Raw genomic sequence first — 18,459 nt, 5'->3', positions numbered from 1 at the left:
TTGAATTTAACGTGTGCTCTGAAATCTCTGGTCTCTAGCCTCAATCATCTAGCCTCTTCAATTGATCTTCTCGTCCGTGCCTTTCAATTTCATCTGCAAGGCATGCAACCCATGGTTCTTAAACTCGTCATCGAGCAAGCTATACACCAACCGATGCCTGCTAGGCAAGTTCTTCCCATTAAACACCTCGCTTTGGCATTTGACGTAGAAATGCGACTCCGTGGTATTAGCAGCGCCTCGTAGCCCGTGATGGCCCGCGTGCTTGTGGGAGTCGTTGCGCACTTCGAGAAAAGTGGGGTTGAACGTCGTTTGGAGCTTCTGCGCTATCGTCGTTTCGATTGGGCCTTTCGATGCGCTGGACATTGTGCGTAGGACTGATCTGTTCATTACACGATGAAGCATGCCATCTCTTTTTTTTTCACGGGGGTTTGAATTATATGTATACTGTTGAGAGGATGGATTTGGTGGAGGAGGGAGAAAAACTTCATGAACTTCGATGATAGCGGTGAATTTTATGCTGCGAAAACATTAGAATAAAGGAAAACAGAGTTGAAAAACCACCATTGGAGGCGTCATGTTCAAGTTGGTCAACCCGCTATCTCGCGGGAGTATCAGGTGCTTCTCGACTTCGGTTCAGCTAAGGCAACAGATCGAGACCGTGAAGTTGGCATACGACAAGCACCCCCACGAAAACTCCACAAGGTCACCCCTCATCCTCCTCCATGGACTATTCGGGTGCAAAGCCAACACACGCACGGTTGCCAAACAGCTCTCGGAGCGGTTATCTCGAGATATATACTGTCTCGACTTGCGAAACTTTGGCCTGTCTCCACATGCGCCACGCTTGGATTACCCTAGTTTGGCTGCGGATGTCGAAGGATGGATCTGCGAGCAGAAATTCAAGGAGAAGCCGATACTCGTGGGACACTCGATGGGGGCCAAGACTGCGATGGCAGTGGCGTTGAGGAAACCCGATGTCCCCAAATACGTGGTGAGCGTCGACAATGCACCTATCGCGTTTGGCAACACGGGATCCAAATTCAGCAAGTATATCAACCAATTGAGACTCTGCTTGGAAAAGTACAAGTATACAGATATCAGGGACGTCGATGCAAAGTTGGCCGAGGTTGAGCCAAATAAAGGTATAAGGCAGTTCCTATTGATGAACATGTGGAGAGGGAAAAAGAACGATGTGATTCAGTCTAAGATCCCCTTGGATGTGATTGGAGACGCCGTGAACAAAGGGTTCATTGCTAGTTGGCCATTCGACTCGAGCAGCTACAGATGGACTGGTCCGAGTCTATTCATCAGAGGCACGCAATCGCATTACATTGCGGATGAGGTCATACCTGAAATCGCGGCGTTTTTCCCCGATTTCGAAGTCCGGGATATTGAATGTGGACATTGGGTCATAAGTGAAAAGCCGGAGGAGTTTATGGATGTGTTGCAAGAATTTATAGAGCGCAAAGAGGACGAATAGATTACATTTGCATTTACACCAACATCCCTTTTCTATTTTCTATTTCTTTGAGCTTTTTTTTGAGTTTTCTTCTTTTCATTTATCGCTCACTTTCACCGACCCGTCACCGACGAAATCTCCGTAGATGTCGAATCTGCGTTGATAATGCACGGGGATGCCCTCGCGTGCCTTGGGCAACAAATCCCTGTCCAACTCGGCATACAAGATCTCTTCACCTTCGCCCGCTTCGGCAATCACGTGGCCCATCGGATCAACCACGAGCGAGTGTCCATACGCCTGGTACCCTCCCCCCTCGACATCTCTCGCTGGTGAGCACAACACCGTGAAAAGCTCATTATCGACAGCTCTAGCGCGCGCCAACAAGTGCCAATGCAAGGGCCCCGTCGTGGTGTTGAATGCGCCAGGGTAGAACATCGCGAACGCGTTGTTTGGCGCACGCGACGCAATCGAGGCCAATTCGGGAAATCGGATATCGTAGCAGATGCCCAATCCGACATTGCCATATTCGCCCAATTTGAAAACAGTGGCCTTGTCGCCGCCAGTCAACGTGACTGACTCCTGGAAAGTTATGCCTCCCTTGATGTCAATGTCGAATAAATGAGCCTTGCGGTGCTTAGCGATGATCTCCCCCTCGGCATTGAAAGCCAACGAGGTGTTGTATATCTTGTCTTCGGCGCCGAGTTCAGGGATCGATCCACCCACGATGAATATCCCGTGTTTCTTGGCGAGAGACGAGAGAAGCGCAGTGGTCTCGCCCAGCGGGATCTGTTCCGCGTAGTTGCGGAACTCGTCCACCGCGTAGGGGGAGTTGAAGCACTCGGGCAACATCACGAGATCTACTCGTGCACCAGTGGCTTTCAGCACGGCGTCGTTGATGAACTGGGTGACTTTGGCCAAGTTGGCCTTTTTGTCACTGCCGGCTTTCAATTGGATCAATGCTACTTTTAAAGATTTGGATAAGGGGGACTTGAGTACTTGCGACGTCATCTCTGCTAGTTTTTTTTTTGACGGTATGGGTAGAAGTGTATGGGTTGTAGATCCTAGGGGGTCTGGAAAAATTGGAGAACTAATTAGTCAGATTCCGCTATCGTTAATGTTGACTTTTTTTATTTATCGCGGGAACAGCGATCCCTTCTTTTTTGCAACTGTGGCGGGTGCTAGCCAGGAGGCTTTGTCTACTTACAACAGCTTCAGGGAGATAAGAGAAGGGGAGGGCAATAAGATTGACCAAGATCTATCATTACAAGTCTATACATGTTCCGCGGTGCCAGGTTCATCAGCACCCTTTTCGTCCTCTGAAATGCTGGTGCTCTCCGAAACTGCTTTCCTTCTCCATCCCAATTGCTTGAACAAGTAAACTGTAGCAACAACTACTCCAAACCCAGCTAGACCCATTCCCATGCGATACGCATTCCTCATTCCCAAAACGGTGGTGTCGAACTCAGACTGCTTCTTGTCCTTTGTGGTGTAGTACTCCACCGTGCCTGCAAAACCCAAACCTATCGAAATCGAGTAATTGACAAACGTGGACACCAAAGAACCAGCAATCCCTTGCTGGTGTCTTGGCAAAGCAGCACTCAATAGAATAACAGCAGCCGGGAACGACATGTCCATCCCCAATGGCTGGACAATCAAGCTGACAAATTTTTGAGCCCAGTAGATCTGGCCCACCGGTCTTGTGCCCATGATGATCACCCCAACGAGAAAGGCAACCATTGCGAATAGCATCACAAGCGCCGATGGCACTTTGGTGAGCAAAACGGCACACCCCACGGCGGCAATGAGACCCATGGGGCTAGCGGTTATATTTTCGACAGCTGCCATGACGGCACTATGGTGATCCACGAGCAACGACCATCGGAACATATAATATAGCCACACCCCAAAGCAAGACCAGCCGGCACTGATGCACGCAAGAATGAAACCCGTGTCTCCTTTCAACACCTCTGGCGGAACCAACGGATCCTCAACACGCTTTTCTATAGAATAGAAAAGGCACATTAGTGCGAACCCAACAATGAGTAGGACATAGACGTACACCACGTCCCACCCGACGTTTGGGCCCTGGTTGAACGAGAAATTGATCAATACCAACCCACTCACCCCAGTTATGGATCCCAAATAGTCAAACTTGCCGCCTGACTTGCGACCAATCTTGTTTGGTATCACAAAGAATGCTAAAAGCGCAAAGACAAAACTCACGATTCCACACGTCCAAAAAGTCCACGGCCACCACGCTATATCGGCAAACATGGCACTGAATAGAGCACCAATGATAAAGCCAGTAGGGGCAACAGCGCCAAATAACGCAAAGCACAAATTTTTGCGGAAAATGTTGGGGTAGAAATTTCCAATGAGTGCTTGCGAATTGGGCATCATTATGGCAGGCCCTACCCCTTGAAGTCCCCGCATGGCAGTGAAAAAGACCACGGATTTGGTCATTCCTGCAAATCCGCACAACAAGGAGAATACCGCAAACCAAATGTACCCGATGATGTACAAGGTTTTATAGCCGTACATATCGCCTAGCCTCCCGCTGACCATTATAAAGGTGCCCACGGTGAGCGAAAACGCTGCTGAGAACCACGAAACCTCGCCCGGTTTGTTGTTGACGCCAAAGGACTCGCCTATCTGCAACATGGTGGGCATGGTCTGCGAGGACGCTGCCTGCGTCAACAACTGCGAAGCGCACATAAAGAACACGAAAATGCACTCACGAAAGAGCGATATCTCTTCAAAGTTTGGTTGGCTATGGTAGACTTCGTCATTTTTCTCCTTTTCAATGATCTCTGAAAGCGTCCTCCCTTCCTCGGAATTTACAGGGGTTGTGTCAGACATGTCAACTCAATAAAATCGTCTGAATACAGCGTGATTTTGCGCAATTTAGCGGCAAAATAAGATCAAATACAAAATTAAGGGGGGTGGCCGCCTGAAAAAAGATAGTAGTATCAGTTGTAGAGGGCAAGACCGAAGCTTTATACGTCGCATCTGTTCATCGTCGAATCTCAACCGTGAACTATAGTCGGGGACACGAAAAGTTTCAAAGGACATATTCCCCCCTATCGCAAATTTAGTCAAATGTGGAACACGGCTGAGAACCCGAGCTCTCGGGATCGCTCCGTGCGAAGGGCGCGCAACCGGTGTAATAATCTGTCAAAAAAACTTTCCGCTTTGCGCAAATTAAAAAAAATTAAAAGAAAAGGACAATTGCTCTTTCCTTCCGAGTCCTTTTGTTAATGAAAAAAGCGGTTATCACGGGTAAAGGTTTTTGCGATCTGGTTGAGCGTGGGAAGTTCAATTTACTAGTTTATTCGTGGCTGACAAAACTGAGGACAATTTCTCCTGAAGGTGCCTCAAAATTTGTCAACCGGCGTTACCAATGAAAGGCTCTTTTTTATTGTCCTTGGCATAAGTCTATCATCAGTTGCCGACTTGTGCAAAACAATCATCCCCCCCTTCCCGCTTCCCCATGTTTACCCTGTGAGTGCGTGTTTCACCCGGACTTGCCACTGTTTCTGAGCCGGAAACCCTGAGTGCAAGTGCCGACAAAATGGTTGAAACTCGAGTTCTTTTTTTTTTTTTTTTCCTTTGATTCTTCCATGAGTGCTTTGAGAAGACTAGCTTGATTGACTGGGACGCGAGGTCTGAGACCTAGCAATACCACCACATTCACGTTGATCTCAAGGAAAAAAAAGGGATTCGACGATCTCATGTAGCTCAAGCAGAGCCAGAGAGGTCTGAGACCTAGCAATACCACCACATTCACGTTGATTTCAAGGAAAAAAAAGGGATTCGACGATCTCATGTAGCTCACGCAGAGCCAGAGAGGTCTGAGACCTAGCAATACCACCACATTCACGTTGATTTCAAGGAAAAAAAAAGGGATTCGACGATCTCATGTAGCTCACGCAGAGCCAGAGAGGCACACTTTCCTCAGAACAACGCTCCATATGATTTGATCAAAATCCTCGACCCTGCAACCCTATTTGGATCAGATCTAGTGATTTCTGCTGCAAAAAAAAAAAAACAAAAAAATTCACAATGGATTGCACCTTGTTGATTATCAGATCCCAATCCTGGCTGCGACACACAGGATGACGATTCAGCGCAGGCACATGAATTGGGCTCCAAAGACTTTTGAAGCTGAAAAATAGCAACCGGTCATTCACGTGGGAGCTGAAGCAACCTTGAACCCAAAAGACAAGCAGTCTAAACTTTTCCAACAACCAGATTAGCACCCTTTATAGTGCCGCCTTTTGATTGGACATAAATCCCAAGTCTGTCGTTTTTTTTCAAATCTGTTGCAAATGGACAGACCGTCTCTGTGGGCGTCTATATATATTGAAAAATGTTGGGGGTGGGGGGTTTCTTCTCTTTTTTTTTTTGTTTGAATGAGGGGAGGGAAAGGAAGGGACCATACACATTTTCAAGTAAAAAAACAAATTTTGATTCTGGCCAGGGAATTACGCTGTCAAGAAGCAAACAACGCGTCTGTTCACACGCTGTCCTTCCAATCCAATCTATCGAGTCATTAGCAGCTAGTTCAAATTGCATCAACTTGGTGTTCTCTGGGTTTTATCTAAAGCAGTTGCAAGTCGAAGCTTTTTCCAAAAAAAAAAACACCCCTTAAACATTCAGCAGGTGGGAAGTATAGAGATTAAAAACAAACAGAGCCAAAGGATAACGGATTGACAGTACGGACATAGAATCCACACAGCTACCCTTTTTTATCACATAGCTTTAGTTGCTAGGATCGGTGAGTTGTTTTTTTTCGGTTTTTGGTTTTTGGTTACCTCATTGGTGGCTGCGCTAGCTAAGAAGTAATTTTTTTTATGCAAGTAACGGGGTTGATCGATAAAGTTACACCAAGTAAGCAATGAGCCAGCTCTACCAAATATCGTCGTCGTCGTCGTCGGAGTTGCCAAGACAAGATGTTGGTGGTGGTAGTGATATTGACCCATTATTTTTCCAGCTCTTGGCCGCTCATAATCCCGATCATGCAAGTTCTTTCAATCAAAGTCCCCGACAAATGAAGGAGATTGACTTGAATCTGACCTGTGGAATCTATCAACCTTACTCGCAGTCGTCGCACAAATTCGCCATTGAGGCTCAGGCAATCTCGCAACAGCAACAGCAGCAGCAGCAGCAGCAGCAGCAACAACCGCAGAAACCAGTCGAAGCTCAAGATCAAGAAAACATCTTGAGTTGCTACCACAACCCGTCCTCGTCGTCGTATCCGCGACCAAATTCCCTTAATGCAATGGGTTTAGCTTGCTCGCTACCCACCACCAACACTTCCTTCTCTCAGGAGAAAAAAACCCTCACCGAGGACTTGGAGGTTAACTTTTACGAGGGAAACCACATTGACGCTGGAAACACTCGATGGGCTTCCGATGGTGGCAACTTTTTGGATCCCGTGTTGATCGATGACCGGGTGTTTGCAAAGGAGCATGAGGCTAACCCGTTTCTGATGACAGCCCCTTATTCTGTTGACGAAATCGCTCTTGGCGCGCTTTCGAGAGAGACAGGAAGGGCAATGTGCAGCACGGTCTACAATGTACTCTGTCAGGATAAAAGTATCAACGGCATTTCCTTGGAAGCCTCGTTTCTGAGCACCACTGAAGGCGTGATTTACACATTATCCCACAATCTGGGGAGCGATTCCGAACGAGTTGACGAATTGAGAGAAAATTTGAACCTTTTACCGGCGTTTTCTTTTCCTAGTTCGGAATCGGCCACTGGTACTATCTGTATCTTCCAAGGGGACCAGCGCCCACGAGTCTTTGAAGGTGTTCTTCCCGTCTCGCCGTCACCTGTGAGAAATCATGGCCTAGGTCTGACCATTCCGTCGTCACCTATTTTCACACCTAGGAAAGAGGACCAAGCTCTGGAGCATGAAATTTTTCCAGGCAATAGCCATGTATCCACTCGTAGCCGCGCTGAAACTCCTGTTGCCGAGGGGATTCATGTCCTTGTAATGAGATCTGATAGTAGTGGTTACGTACACGATGGTGGCAACGGAATGAAAGAGGCGAAAAAGAAAAGGAAGCAGAAGAAGAAGGAAAAAGAAGAAGAAGAAGATGAAGAGGGAGAAGAGAGAGAAGTAGAAGCGGAAGACGAAGACGAAGAAGGAGAGGAGGAACAAGAGATGGAAGAGGGAGGACAAGAGCTAGAACACGAACAAGAACAAGACGAAGCGAATGGAAATGAAGCTGGCCCAAACGTCGGGGAGCAAATGTGTAGGACCACCAGAAAGTATTGCAAGAGGGTGCACCGGCAAGTGCTTATGATCTATCCAGTGATTTTAAAGTTTAAAAACCGCAAGAAGCAGCAGGAATATAGAAAGCTTCTAGAGCTCAAAGAAGGTGATTCCGAAAACGCCACTAAATCGTCTCAAACGAATGGCACAGAATTGCAGCTTGCTTCTGAGATCTACGATATTGGACCCAAGACGCTTCCTCGACCTTTCACAGAAGAGTTTTGGAACTTGCAGTTTCACAAGTTCATCCCGCTCGCGCAATTGAAACGTCTTCCCGATTTCAGATTACCCGAGGGTCAAGAAAGCAATTACCTGTCCGATAAACACGTCAAGAGAACGCATTGCCCCAAGAGGCCAGCAAGTGGCGATTTGGGGGCGTTTAGAGTGCAGCCAACAAACCAATTGGGGAACGTGCAGTATGACAGGTACTACTCGAGGTTAAACATCTACGAGTTGTCGCGGATCTTGGAGTTGCACAATTACGACATTGCCTTGACGAAACAAGTTGAGTTGAAAATCTTGGAGATATTTGGCAACTATTGCGATTTCAAATTGGGCCATCAAACTTGGATCAGGGATACTAACAAAGTAAAAAGGCAGGCGTTGATTGAGGAATTGTACTCGTACAGCTCAGTTTTCTACCCTGAAATCGATCAATTCAAATTGGAAGTTATCTTGAGAAGAGGCAGCTACAGTTTGATGCAGTCGAGATTGCGGAGGGAGCGTCGCTTGAAAACCACGAGGCGCGATCGCTAGTGCTCAACTCCTTTTTTTTTTTTTTTTTTTTTTTTGGCTGCAATTTTGTTGCTGCCGCAAATATGTTGTCTACGTGAGCTATGTTATGATGATTATCTAATGCTGTCACTACTATGTATATACCATGAAAATCAAAAAAAAAAACCAGCAAGAGCTAATGTTGTTACTAATATGTATTTCAATTCAAAAGATTTAAATATATATAATGTTGTTTTTGGCTAATCCTCTCCGCACACGAGAGGCACATAGCTAAAAAAAGAACCCAACACCTAACATTTCCTCTCTTTCTTTTCGTTATATATATAGATATAGTTATATAGAAACACCAGCTACTTATCAGCGGGAGAGTGCATTATTTGAGTAACAAACTTGCCCAGATATCGAGTGATACAAGCAACGGTAAGCACGTCATTCTTAATCGAGGTAGTCATTAAATGGTTCAAAATGACGTGGTTGGGAATCGACAAGTGGTACGCCTCCTTGTTTGATGCGTAATAGGAGCTATCAGCGCGACGCAATGGCGGTCTCTTGTACGTGAAGGAGGGGGAAGTGGCGTTGGAGGTTGCGCCTGACTGGTGTACCGCTGACGTGATGGGGGGAGGACCGGGGAGCACGTTTGTTGACGAGTTGGCTGAGCTTGATTGGTTGGAGATCTTGTTGAGTAAGACATTGTTCAAATGGGGCGGGAGCTGCGGCGGTTCGGGCAATTCATAGTCTGCCGGCTTTAGCTTGAAGTAGTCGTAGTTGATAAACATTTCTGGGATTTCGTTGGAATACTCTATCTTTTTGTTGGCTGCGTTGATAAAGGAGTTGGATTTGGAGAGCTCGTAAGGTGAAAATTGGTTTTGCTGCGAGGTGTTGATGTCCGTTGTTGTTGTTGCTGTGTTGGTGGTGGCAGCAGCGGCACCATGTGAGTATGGATAGTTTTGCAGCTGCTGTTGTGCCACTTGCTTGTCATGCAATTCGGCTTCGCCGTCGTCGGCCATAAAGTCTTCATTGCCTTGGTAATACTCGACATGCTCGAATTGAGAGCTCGCTTCTTTGGTGATTTTATGCAACAACTCATTTGACTTTTCTTGAATCTTTTCCACTTCGTACTTGCCCGCTACTTTGGGAGCAGGGGCCTGACCCTGGGGCTGAGGTGGATTTGTTTGAGAGTGAGCCAGCTGTTGCCTATGGGATAGGGAGGCCGAGGCAGAAACGTCCAGATTCGATATGATGTTCGCGTCATAGTCCGTGCTAGCTCCAATGTGGTTTGGTTGGTTCAAGGAGTGGTTGAAAAGGTGGGTGTCGTCGATAACTTCAAACCAGTTGAAGAATAAACCTTCTTGATCGGTGGCAGTGGGCAACTGGTCGCTCACTCTGTACTCATTGTTGATGATGTAGAGCAACTTGTGTACTCCAAGGGGCAAGTTTATCGTGGTGACGTACTCATTGGGATGGTTATACAGGGGCGATAATTTAATAACGTCTCGCCAATTGGAAAAGGAGCCAATGATTGAGATTTTATTGATGGACTCCTTGTTTGAATTGACCCATTTGATTTCAATGGGGATGAGCAAATGTTCTTGGTAATTGTTGCTTTTGAATTGCTTGTTTCGGTGTTGCCTTGGGAAATCCTGGTGGTTGTTCAAGTACAGCTGGTTGTGGTTGTGCTGATTAACTTGGAAGTAGCTTTCCTGCTGCTCGGGCTTGGGGGAGGCAGAGTGTGGGGTTCGGGCAAGTGACGCCGCCGACATCATTCTGGCAGGTGGCGGGAATGTTTGACCCGACTGCAGTGACAGCAGCTGCTGCAGCAGCAGCTGCTGCAGCAGCAGCTGCTGCTGTTGGGGCTTTGGTTGTTCTTGTGGCAGCTCCCAGCCGGAAGCTTGCCGAAGAGCCGAAGGTTGCACCTGATTGCCGATCTTGGTGAAATCAACCTTGGACAAGTCTGGCGTCGGTGTTTGCGACAAGGCATACTCAAACTCTTGAACATCGTCCGAAGTCTGTGAATACGGCGTATCTAGATCCATTTGGTCGCTGGGGGACGCTTCCGCTTCGATGTCTCTAGCCTTGTTGACATCAAAGTAGTTGTTGTCGGGAAGAATATTTCTGGCCAATGAGGTCAGCTCCTCGACTAGACCGTCATTGACCTCATTGAACTCATCCTCGATCAAGTCGTTGGTGAAGTGGTCATAGGTTTGATTCAGTTTGTGTGGTAGTAAACTGTTGGGCAGCGTGACATTTGCATTTGCATTTGCATTTGCATTTGCATTTGGAGGCTGTTTGACAACCTGGTGTAAAATCAAATCACTGAATTCTTCATCTAGCGAGTGATTATTGATGTTGCCTGCCGTCGATTTTCTCACCTGGCCCTCGCTAGAAGAGTTGGACTTTTTGGCTGAAAGTTTATTGTGGTCCTGCTGCAGCCCCGAGTGCTGACGTTGATGTCCATTTGAAGAAGCATTATTTCCCATGATCTTTCACAAGTATGACTCGGGCAGTAAGGTGTATGTGATTGAACAATTCTTTTTCCTCTTTAAAAATTAAAACAAAGCCAACAAAAAAAAGTTGGAGGAAACTATCAATACTGTCAATTGCGGAGCACTTTTTTCAAATAACTATACTGATCAAAGGCCCGTGAACAACAACCAAAACTAAAGAAAAAAAAGAAAAAGAAAAGGAGGCCCTTTGTGAAGCTGTAGAGACCGGCTCGTGAGTTAACAAGGTTGGAAAGAGGGTTAGCCACAGGAAGAAAGAGGAAGAAGGAGAGAAGAAAAAAAAAAAAAAGAGTATTTGGTTAAAAGCCTTGAAGATCAACTTTGTAAAATAATGCCAAAATGCGAGCGAGGCAGAGAGACAGGGCGGGACAGACTGGCGGTGATGGGGCAGAACACAGTTCACGATGACGATCTTCTATATGGGGGTAGAAGAGCCGGATTTGCTCTTGGTAGAAATGACCAGGGCTCAATAAAACTAATAAAACAGTTCAAGTGTACCAAATATTACGTGTCATGAGAAGCAAGACAAATTACCGGATCTCGAGAGGTTGGCAAAGGGCTGGACTACTTCGATGGAATTCCCTTCCATACGCGCTCTCCTTCTCCGGCCCGCCACCCAAAGCACAAGCAAGGCACAAGCAGTGTTTGAAAATCGAGTTACAAGCAGCGGCAAAAAAAATTGGCCACCGACTTGTATGTGCTGGTTGGTTAATAGCAACTGTTGCGCTCAAGTGCAGTAAGATTCTCGCAAAGTTTCTTTTCCTCAAAGGCGATCCAATCCCACTGATTGTTCTTGGTTTGACTGACTTGCTTGACGTTTCAGGGGATGATCAGCAGATTCATCACTCTTTTTTTCTTCATGAAAAAAATATACAAAGGGTATATAACTCAGCATCAACTATACTGCTCTTTTTCCTGCAAATCAGCGTAGTGGGCTTAACACACGAGGTTCGAAATGCCTGTGATTTCACTATCCCACTCGCCCACTCGCCGTTTTGAATATATATATATATACATATATTGTGATAGCTGTGGCTTCCCGGACTCTATAGACTTCAAGTGTGCAGTCAGTTTGTCAAATCGTTCTCGAGGATAAATCTCCCCATCTGAAGTGTTGGTGATCGATGACGTAGTTGTTGGCAGCCTCCTCGCGACGTTTGGCGAGCTTTTTTTTTTTTTTCGCAGCAGCAGCAGGGCGAGGACTCGGCAAGTCAGCGAGTCAGCGGCACGCTCTTTGCCTGACTCAAGTGAAACTAGCGAGTGTGTGGCTCCAAGTCCAGCCTGGGTCTAGAGGTGAGCTACGTGGTGAATATAAGCCAGAGAGTTTGGGCTCAAGATTCCGTCTTTGGTCTGGCCCTGCACACGTCGGCGGAGTTGTATCTGCCCAAGCCAAGTTTTAAAGCGGACGAATGCAAAATCGACAAGGTCCCCCCCTGTCTATTCCATTCCCAAGCAATTTTCAACTGTTCTCTTGGTGTATCTTTTCCTGAACGCTCTTCAAACACACACATCCATGGCCTTGGTGGTTGGTGGATGTTGGCCATCGCGAGCGCTACCAACTGACGCTTTACTGGGGCTTTATTTTGATTTTTTTTGTGACGCCCCCCACCCCTTTAGTTTGTTTGTTAGTTAGTGTGGGTGGGACATTCGGAATAGAGTCAGAGATTGGGAATGACGATGAGACTTATCTGAGACACCTTCCACACACGTTGGACCAAGTTATATAGAGCGACACCAGCGGACCAACAGGCTTCAAAGAGGCAAACAGCTAGCCCTCATCAGTGTCATTGATTCAAATTCAGATGTCATGGATTGGGTTAAAGAAAGCCGTCAACAGGGCAGGCACCCAGATCATGCTCAAGACGGGCCAGATAGAGCAAACGGTGGACAAGGAGTTTGAGTTTGAGGAGAAGCGGTTCAAGACGATGGAAGCAAACCTGCTTGCCTTGCAGAAAAGGCTACGAACTTACTTGGACAGCTTGAAGCTTTTGACTACTTCTCAGATCCATATTGCCGAATTGCTCAATTCCTTTTACGGCAGCGACTCTAGTGTCCCCAAAGTGATTGAGGACGCCAAGACTGGCAGGAGCCGTGAAGCGTTTCAAAACCTCGTGGGGGAGTATTACAACACACTAAAGCGGTTGAACGACGAATGTGTCAATGAACTAGAACGCCCCTACAACCAGACTGTCTTGAACCCCATGTCCAAATTCAACTCCTACTACGTCGAAGTCAACGAAGCCATCAAAAAGAGACACAATAAGCTACTAGACTACGACGCAATGAGGAACAAATTGAAAAAGTTGTTGGACACTCCCCAGCTCGAATACGCCAACTACGACGTCAAACTCAAAGAGTACAACGAAGAGCTAGCCGAGTTGGAGCACAAGTACAGCGACATCAACAATCAGTTGAAGGACGAACTTCCCAAGTTGATCAACATGCGAGTGGCCTTTTTTGACCCCAGCTTTGAAAGTTTTGTCAAGATCCAGCTCCGCTTCTTTAATGAAAATTACCAACAACTCAATGCACTACAGAGCAAACTAGACGCGCAAGCTAGAGAAGACTACATCGAGGGAAGGTTGGAAGAGAGAATCGATGACGTTTTGGATAAGATGAGAATGTTGGATATTGCGGGCAACACTAACCTCTGTACCCTGTAATAAGAAGAAAAGGAAGATCTGTTTTTTTTTTTTTGTTTTCTTTCAACTGTAGCAGATCATACCGTATCACTTTGCAAAATGTTGTCTTTATGGTTACCCTGTTTGCTCTTGCTTACCTCCGAGTAGGAAAGACTGAGCCGTGGTAGCCCTTTTTACGAGCTTTTCATTCTTCCTAGTGAATCATTCTGCCCTGCCAGCGTTGGCCGGAGCCATGGCCGTAGCTTCGCCCACATGAGAGTTAGAGGATGATGACGCCATGATGCTAAGAGAGGGTGGATTCCAGTGTGAGTGGCACTGGCAGAGAGATGCAAAGATTTCCCACTGTTGAGGGTGAGAGAGATAGATTGGCGAATTACATAACAATACAACCTCTGGTGCCACCGCCGCCCACTACAATTAATGACGAGATAAGTCCTTCAGCTACATTCCCACTGCTACTAGCAGTACTTAGAAGGAAAGGATCATCAACCATCTCAGGTGTATGTGACACGGTGGTATCCGCGGCATCCACCTTTGGCTCAGCAGGAAAAAGAAGCACCTACCCAGGTCATTAACACTTGTATTTTTTGCTCATACTCATATATACACTTTGACATATTCAGATACATATTCATATATTAGATCTAAGCAGAGTACAGCTGAAGAAACAGGTTTGAGCTTTTTCACCCTTCAACTCCTCCAAATCATACCCATAGCATTAACCGGTGGGTTTCACACCACTCGCCCACCTTTTGTCATTTCCCACTAGAATGAAACACTTGACCCTCAGCTCACATCACCATGCACAGACAAACACGGAGAAGCCTATATTCGCAGACTCGTACTGGCAGGCGTATATCGAGAGCTATCTCGGCAATGACAGGGCCACGGTCATCAAGCACACACCTTACAACATCACCAAATACACTGAAAAATCCCACGAAGTTTTGACCATCAGGTCCTATTTCCAGTACCAGAAGCTCCCGGTGCCCAGCACACTCCAGATCATCGCCATTCTCAAGTCGCCATTGACACAGGGCAACCTCTACAAGACCTACTACATCATCCGCATGTTTCAGTTGAGTTCAGAAGGGTATTTCCTAACAAACTCGCCGATTGACAAACTCGGCAACCGCTTGCACTTTGTCGGCGCCGAGAACTGGGACAATGTCATGTGCTACATGGACGCATTGTTCTTTGCCATGTTTGCCAATTTGGAGAGCTTTGAGCCGCTCTTGTTTATCCCCAATAGCAACAACCAATTGGTGAACCAATTGTCGGCATTGATGCGGGTCTATGTTTCCTTGCTCAGACTGGGCTACTTGATAACAACTGATTTGACGGCTAAGTTATGCGAATGTCTACAGAAACTCGGATTCGACGAAGCCATGAGCCATAGACAGCAGGATGCCTCTGCTCTATTTGGGTTCTTAACGGAAATCTTGAGCATGCCGTTGTTGACGTTCAAGGTGGATATTAAGCATGCCGGGAAATTTAGCAAAAAAGACGATCAAAAGTACTCAAAAGAACGGATGTTGTTTGTGAGCATCCCGGGTGAAGATGAAGAAGTATTTGTTCAGAGAAACAGTGATAGCAGTCAACAACAACACCATATCGAAGGCTCGAGCCTGGCGAGACTGGGTAGTGAATCCGACAATGATGAAGTCATGTTGGAAGAGTGTCTTGAACACTACTTCAACAACGAAGTCAGCGTCAAGCGAGAATTGGAAAGACGCGCGTCACAAGGCCAGATCCCCACAATTGCATCACTAGGCCACACTCCGCGAGTAGATGTCATTAAGGAGGACGTTGGCGAACCGAGTTTTGGAGATGTTGAGCATCGTTTTGCTAGTGGCAATGGCAGCGAGGCTCCGCGGATCCCACCTAGAACGAGAGCATCGACTTTGTCCATATGGTCCTTGAATGACCACGACAGACTGGATCCGTCCAAAATTAGAGAAGTAAACTTGCCCGCGTGGATGTTTTTACGGTTGTTGCCCTTTTACACCGACGATAATGTTATGTCTGAAGACTTTGAAAGCACAGCTCGATCCTCAAAAGATTTTGCCAATAGAAGGCCCGTTTTACCCATTTGTTTGAAAAGATATGAAAACTCCGGCGCCAGGTCCCAGAAACGAATCATCATTCCCCCGTTCATCGACTTGCCCGACTTCGTTGCCGATGACATTGACGGGCCCGGGTGCTCGTTCAGGTTGATCTTGGAGAGCGCCGTTTGCCATCGAGGAACCTCGATCCTGCTGGGCCATTTCGTTTCGGTGGTGCGCAAAAACATTGACCAGGTCAACCAGAGTGAAGAAGAGGCCGAAGCCGCCACGTGGTTGCTTTACGACGACATGAAAAAATCGCAACGAGTCGTGGAGAAAACTTTTAACGAGATTTTCACTACTGAATGGCCCTACACTTTGTTCTACAGATTGGTATCTCCAAACCCTTCAAGCGGGGCTTCCTCGGTGACGGAAACTGTTGCGCCACCTCCGCCAGGTTCAAAAGTTCAATATTGGGCAAGCACCAACAATTTTCTGCACGTGGAGGCCAAGAAATTGTCGCCGATTCTTTCCTCGGAGACGAGAGACACCGTTGTTGTCAACAACTTCCCAGACAAGACCCCCACCAAGCAAGTGGTCAACACCGAGCCCGTCTCGAGCGTTGCCCCCAATGACCCCAAGTTTGTCGACTTGAGACGGAAATACTACTGGTTCTTTACTGATGAATCGCGCAATTATTACAAGGAAGATCCAGTGACTTCGCGAGATGGGAATTCCAAAATCAGTTTGAGCCCGCAATTTCGAAGAAACAGCCAATGGAGTAATTTTTCCGGAATCAGCCATGTCGAACTTGACCCACCGTCTGGACCGGTGTCGAGTGGCAAAAGCGGCAAAAGCGTTTATGACACAGCGGGCACCTATTTGCCACCTCCAACATCAGATATCCCCATCATTGAGGAGAAAAGCCCACGAGTCAATCCAGTTAGTCCCTCGCTCTGGAAACGATCAACCAAGCGCACTAGCCCCAACGCCAAAGCAGGCTCAACCGAGTCCGTGGCCGAGCTCCAAAAGTTGGTTTCTCCTATGAACCTCGAGGATAGCAGTGCCGAGTACGACGCCACTACGCGGAAACCATCATCACGGCCTTCAAAAGAAGTATACCGCGAACCCAAGCAACACGCTCGTTTATTCCATAGGTCAAAGACTAAAAGAGACGCATACAAGAAGGAAAAATGCATCATTACATAGACTTTGCATAATATTAACCTAGCATAAATTAAAAATAGAATTAGAAATATAACCAAAAAAAAAAAAACCAATATTATCAATGAATCAATCCAAGTAGTAGATGTCGCCCGAGTTTCCCGCAACGGCAACTTTACTACTTTCTAAAGGATGACTCGTGATGGTCTTGATCGGTTGCGTCGCCAACTTGATCCGATTCACCAACTTCTTGCTCTGCCAATCCCAAAAGTAAGCATACCCCTTCGAATCCCCGCTCATGATAATCTTGCCATCAGGCGAAAAGTCGATATCGATCCCATATCCAGCACAATGATGCCCCACGTAAACCTTATTCTTATTCCACTTGAACTTGCCCCGTGCGCTCACGACCTTGATCCGGTTATCCATGCTCTGCAACGCGATGTAGCTCAGTTTGGGGTGGTGCTTGAGCGCCGGCATCGAGAAGAGCGCTGCGTCCGAGATGGTCTTGATGGGGTTGTTGATGCGCCACCTCCACACGCGCACCGTCTTATCATCTGCCGTCGAGACGAACCCGGAATCCATCGGCATGAGCGCGTTGATTGCGCCTACGTGGTGGTCGTATACTTGCACTGGCGACCGGAAGTTCATCGCGGTGAAGTCGTAATGGAGGATCTTATGGTTGGATAATCCAACGACGAATTCGGAATCAAGTTGGGGGTGGAAGGTTAGAACGTGCGGGATGGAGGTGAGCTCAAGTGTGCGTTCAACTTTACCAGAGTGGGTATCCCATAACCGGATCAATTTGTCGTATCCGCAGCTGAGGAACTTGGTGCCGGTGGAGTTGAAGCTGATGTCGCGGACCGCGAGCTTGTGGCCCTTGTATATCCGCATGAGCTCGAAGCCGTTATGTGTGCTCCAGAGCTTGATCGAGCCGTCGTTGCCGCATGATAAAAGAAGGTGACCCAGACGGGGGAAGAAGCAGAGTTTGTTGACTCCATGTTGGTGGGCTCGTGTGAATGTGTGGATGATGGTCTTGGGGGTGAAGCATTCCTGCGCGCCAGGGACGAGGTCCTTGAGGTCCTGCGGGGTGGTGGTGAATGATCTGCCTTGGTAGTCTATTTCTTGCGAGCCGACGAATTCCGACGTGGGCCTAAAGATATCGTCATCGTCATCGTCGTCGGCGTTGGTGTTCTTGTTGTTTTTAGCTAGTGATTGCGGCTGTCGAGGGGTGTGCGCGGGTGGTGGATGAGTAGATTGCAGTTCGTCGGTGTATGATGCCCATGGATCGTGTCCCTGGTCTCTTCTTTGTGCTTTCAATTGTTTAGCTTTGGCTTTGGCGAGCTTAATCTCGGCTTGCTCTTGCTCGTGTTGAGCTGAAAGTTGGGATAAGGGAGTGATGGAAGTGGTGTCACTCTTTAGCTTCTTAGTTGGTGGCTCCTGCCCCAGTGTTACAGCAGCGTTTTCATGTGCATTTGGAGCTGCTTCATCCTCGTCGCTATCTGATGTGTACCCTCGTAGTATACTCATGTTGGTGTCCTCTCACCACTTCCTTTTGCAATAACATCATTCCTCCAACGCATCTAGCGCGCAATGATCATCGCGAAATCGCCATACATGGCGCAAAATCGAA

General features: G+C 47.2%; 9 protein-coding genes across 9 annotated transcripts; 4 read left to right on the top strand and 5 right to left on the bottom strand. All coding sequences in view use genetic code 12, as the record gives it.

The window, feature by feature from the left end:
- Positions 1–57: 57 nt before the first annotated feature.
- LODBEIA_P13660 (uncharacterized protein) lies at positions 58–363 on the bottom strand (the record flags this gene model as incomplete). Its single annotated transcript, XM_066971246.1, has 1 exon — positions 58–363. One exon carries the CDS (start codon positions 361–363, stop codon positions 58–60), a length of 306 nt encoding a protein of 101 aa, XP_066828304.1.
- Positions 364–574: 211 nt separating this feature from the next.
- LODBEIA_P13650 (uncharacterized protein) lies at positions 575–1,480 on the top strand (the record flags this gene model as incomplete). The annotated part of the gene is made up of 1 exon (XM_066971245.1): positions 575–1,480. The coding sequence occupies one exon, from the start codon at positions 575–577 to the stop codon at positions 1,478–1,480; it is 906 nt and encodes a 301-aa protein (XP_066828303.1).
- A 75-nt stretch (positions 1,481–1,555) lies between these two features.
- LODBEIA_P13640 (uncharacterized protein) lies at positions 1,556–2,467 on the bottom strand (the record flags this gene model as incomplete). The annotated part of the gene is made up of 1 exon (XM_066971244.1): positions 1,556–2,467. The coding sequence occupies one exon, from the start codon at positions 2,465–2,467 to the stop codon at positions 1,556–1,558; it is 912 nt and encodes a 303-aa protein (XP_066828302.1).
- Positions 2,468–2,728: 261 nt separating this feature from the next.
- Positions 2,729–4,318, bottom strand: LODBEIA_P13630 (uncharacterized protein; the record flags this gene model as incomplete). The annotated part of the gene is made up of 1 exon (XM_066971243.1): positions 2,729–4,318. The coding sequence occupies one exon, from the start codon at positions 4,316–4,318 to the stop codon at positions 2,729–2,731; it is 1,590 nt and encodes a 529-aa protein (XP_066828301.1).
- Positions 4,319–6,356: 2,038 nt separating this feature from the next.
- LODBEIA_P13620 (uncharacterized protein) lies at positions 6,357–8,495 on the top strand (the record flags this gene model as incomplete). Its single annotated transcript, XM_066971242.1, has 1 exon — positions 6,357–8,495. The coding sequence occupies one exon, from the start codon at positions 6,357–6,359 to the stop codon at positions 8,493–8,495; it is 2,139 nt and encodes a 712-aa protein (XP_066828300.1).
- A 329-nt stretch (positions 8,496–8,824) lies between these two features.
- On the bottom strand, positions 8,825–10,951 carry LODBEIA_P13610 (uncharacterized protein; the record flags this gene model as incomplete). Its single annotated transcript, XM_066971241.1, has 1 exon — positions 8,825–10,951. One exon carries the CDS (start codon positions 10,949–10,951, stop codon positions 8,825–8,827), a length of 2,127 nt encoding a protein of 708 aa, XP_066828299.1.
- Positions 10,952–12,777: 1,826 nt separating this feature from the next.
- LODBEIA_P13600 (uncharacterized protein) lies at positions 12,778–13,638 on the top strand (the record flags this gene model as incomplete). The annotated part of the gene is made up of 1 exon (XM_066971240.1): positions 12,778–13,638. The coding sequence occupies one exon, from the start codon at positions 12,778–12,780 to the stop codon at positions 13,636–13,638; it is 861 nt and encodes a 286-aa protein (XP_066828298.1).
- A 749-nt stretch (positions 13,639–14,387) lies between these two features.
- LODBEIA_P13590 (uncharacterized protein) lies at positions 14,388–16,871 on the top strand (the record flags this gene model as incomplete). Its single annotated transcript, XM_066971238.1, has 1 exon — positions 14,388–16,871. The coding sequence occupies one exon, from the start codon at positions 14,388–14,390 to the stop codon at positions 16,869–16,871; it is 2,484 nt and encodes an 827-aa protein (XP_066828297.1).
- An 84-nt stretch (positions 16,872–16,955) lies between these two features.
- Positions 16,956–18,356, bottom strand: LODBEIA_P13580 (uncharacterized protein; the record flags this gene model as incomplete). Its single annotated transcript, XM_066971237.1, has 1 exon — positions 16,956–18,356. The coding sequence occupies one exon, from the start codon at positions 18,354–18,356 to the stop codon at positions 16,956–16,958; it is 1,401 nt and encodes a 466-aa protein (XP_066828296.1).
- Between the last annotated feature and the right edge of the window lie 103 nt (positions 18,357–18,459).

This window comes from Lodderomyces beijingensis (genome assembly GCF_963989305.1).
Source record: "Lodderomyces beijingensis strain CBS 14171 genome assembly, chromosome: 2".
In the NCBI taxonomy this organism is placed as follows: Eukaryota; Fungi; Ascomycota; class Pichiomycetes; order Serinales; family Debaryomycetaceae; genus Lodderomyces; species Lodderomyces beijingensis.
The sequence above is the reverse complement of the archived record's forward strand: the minus strand, read 5'-3'. Positions and strand labels throughout refer to the sequence as shown.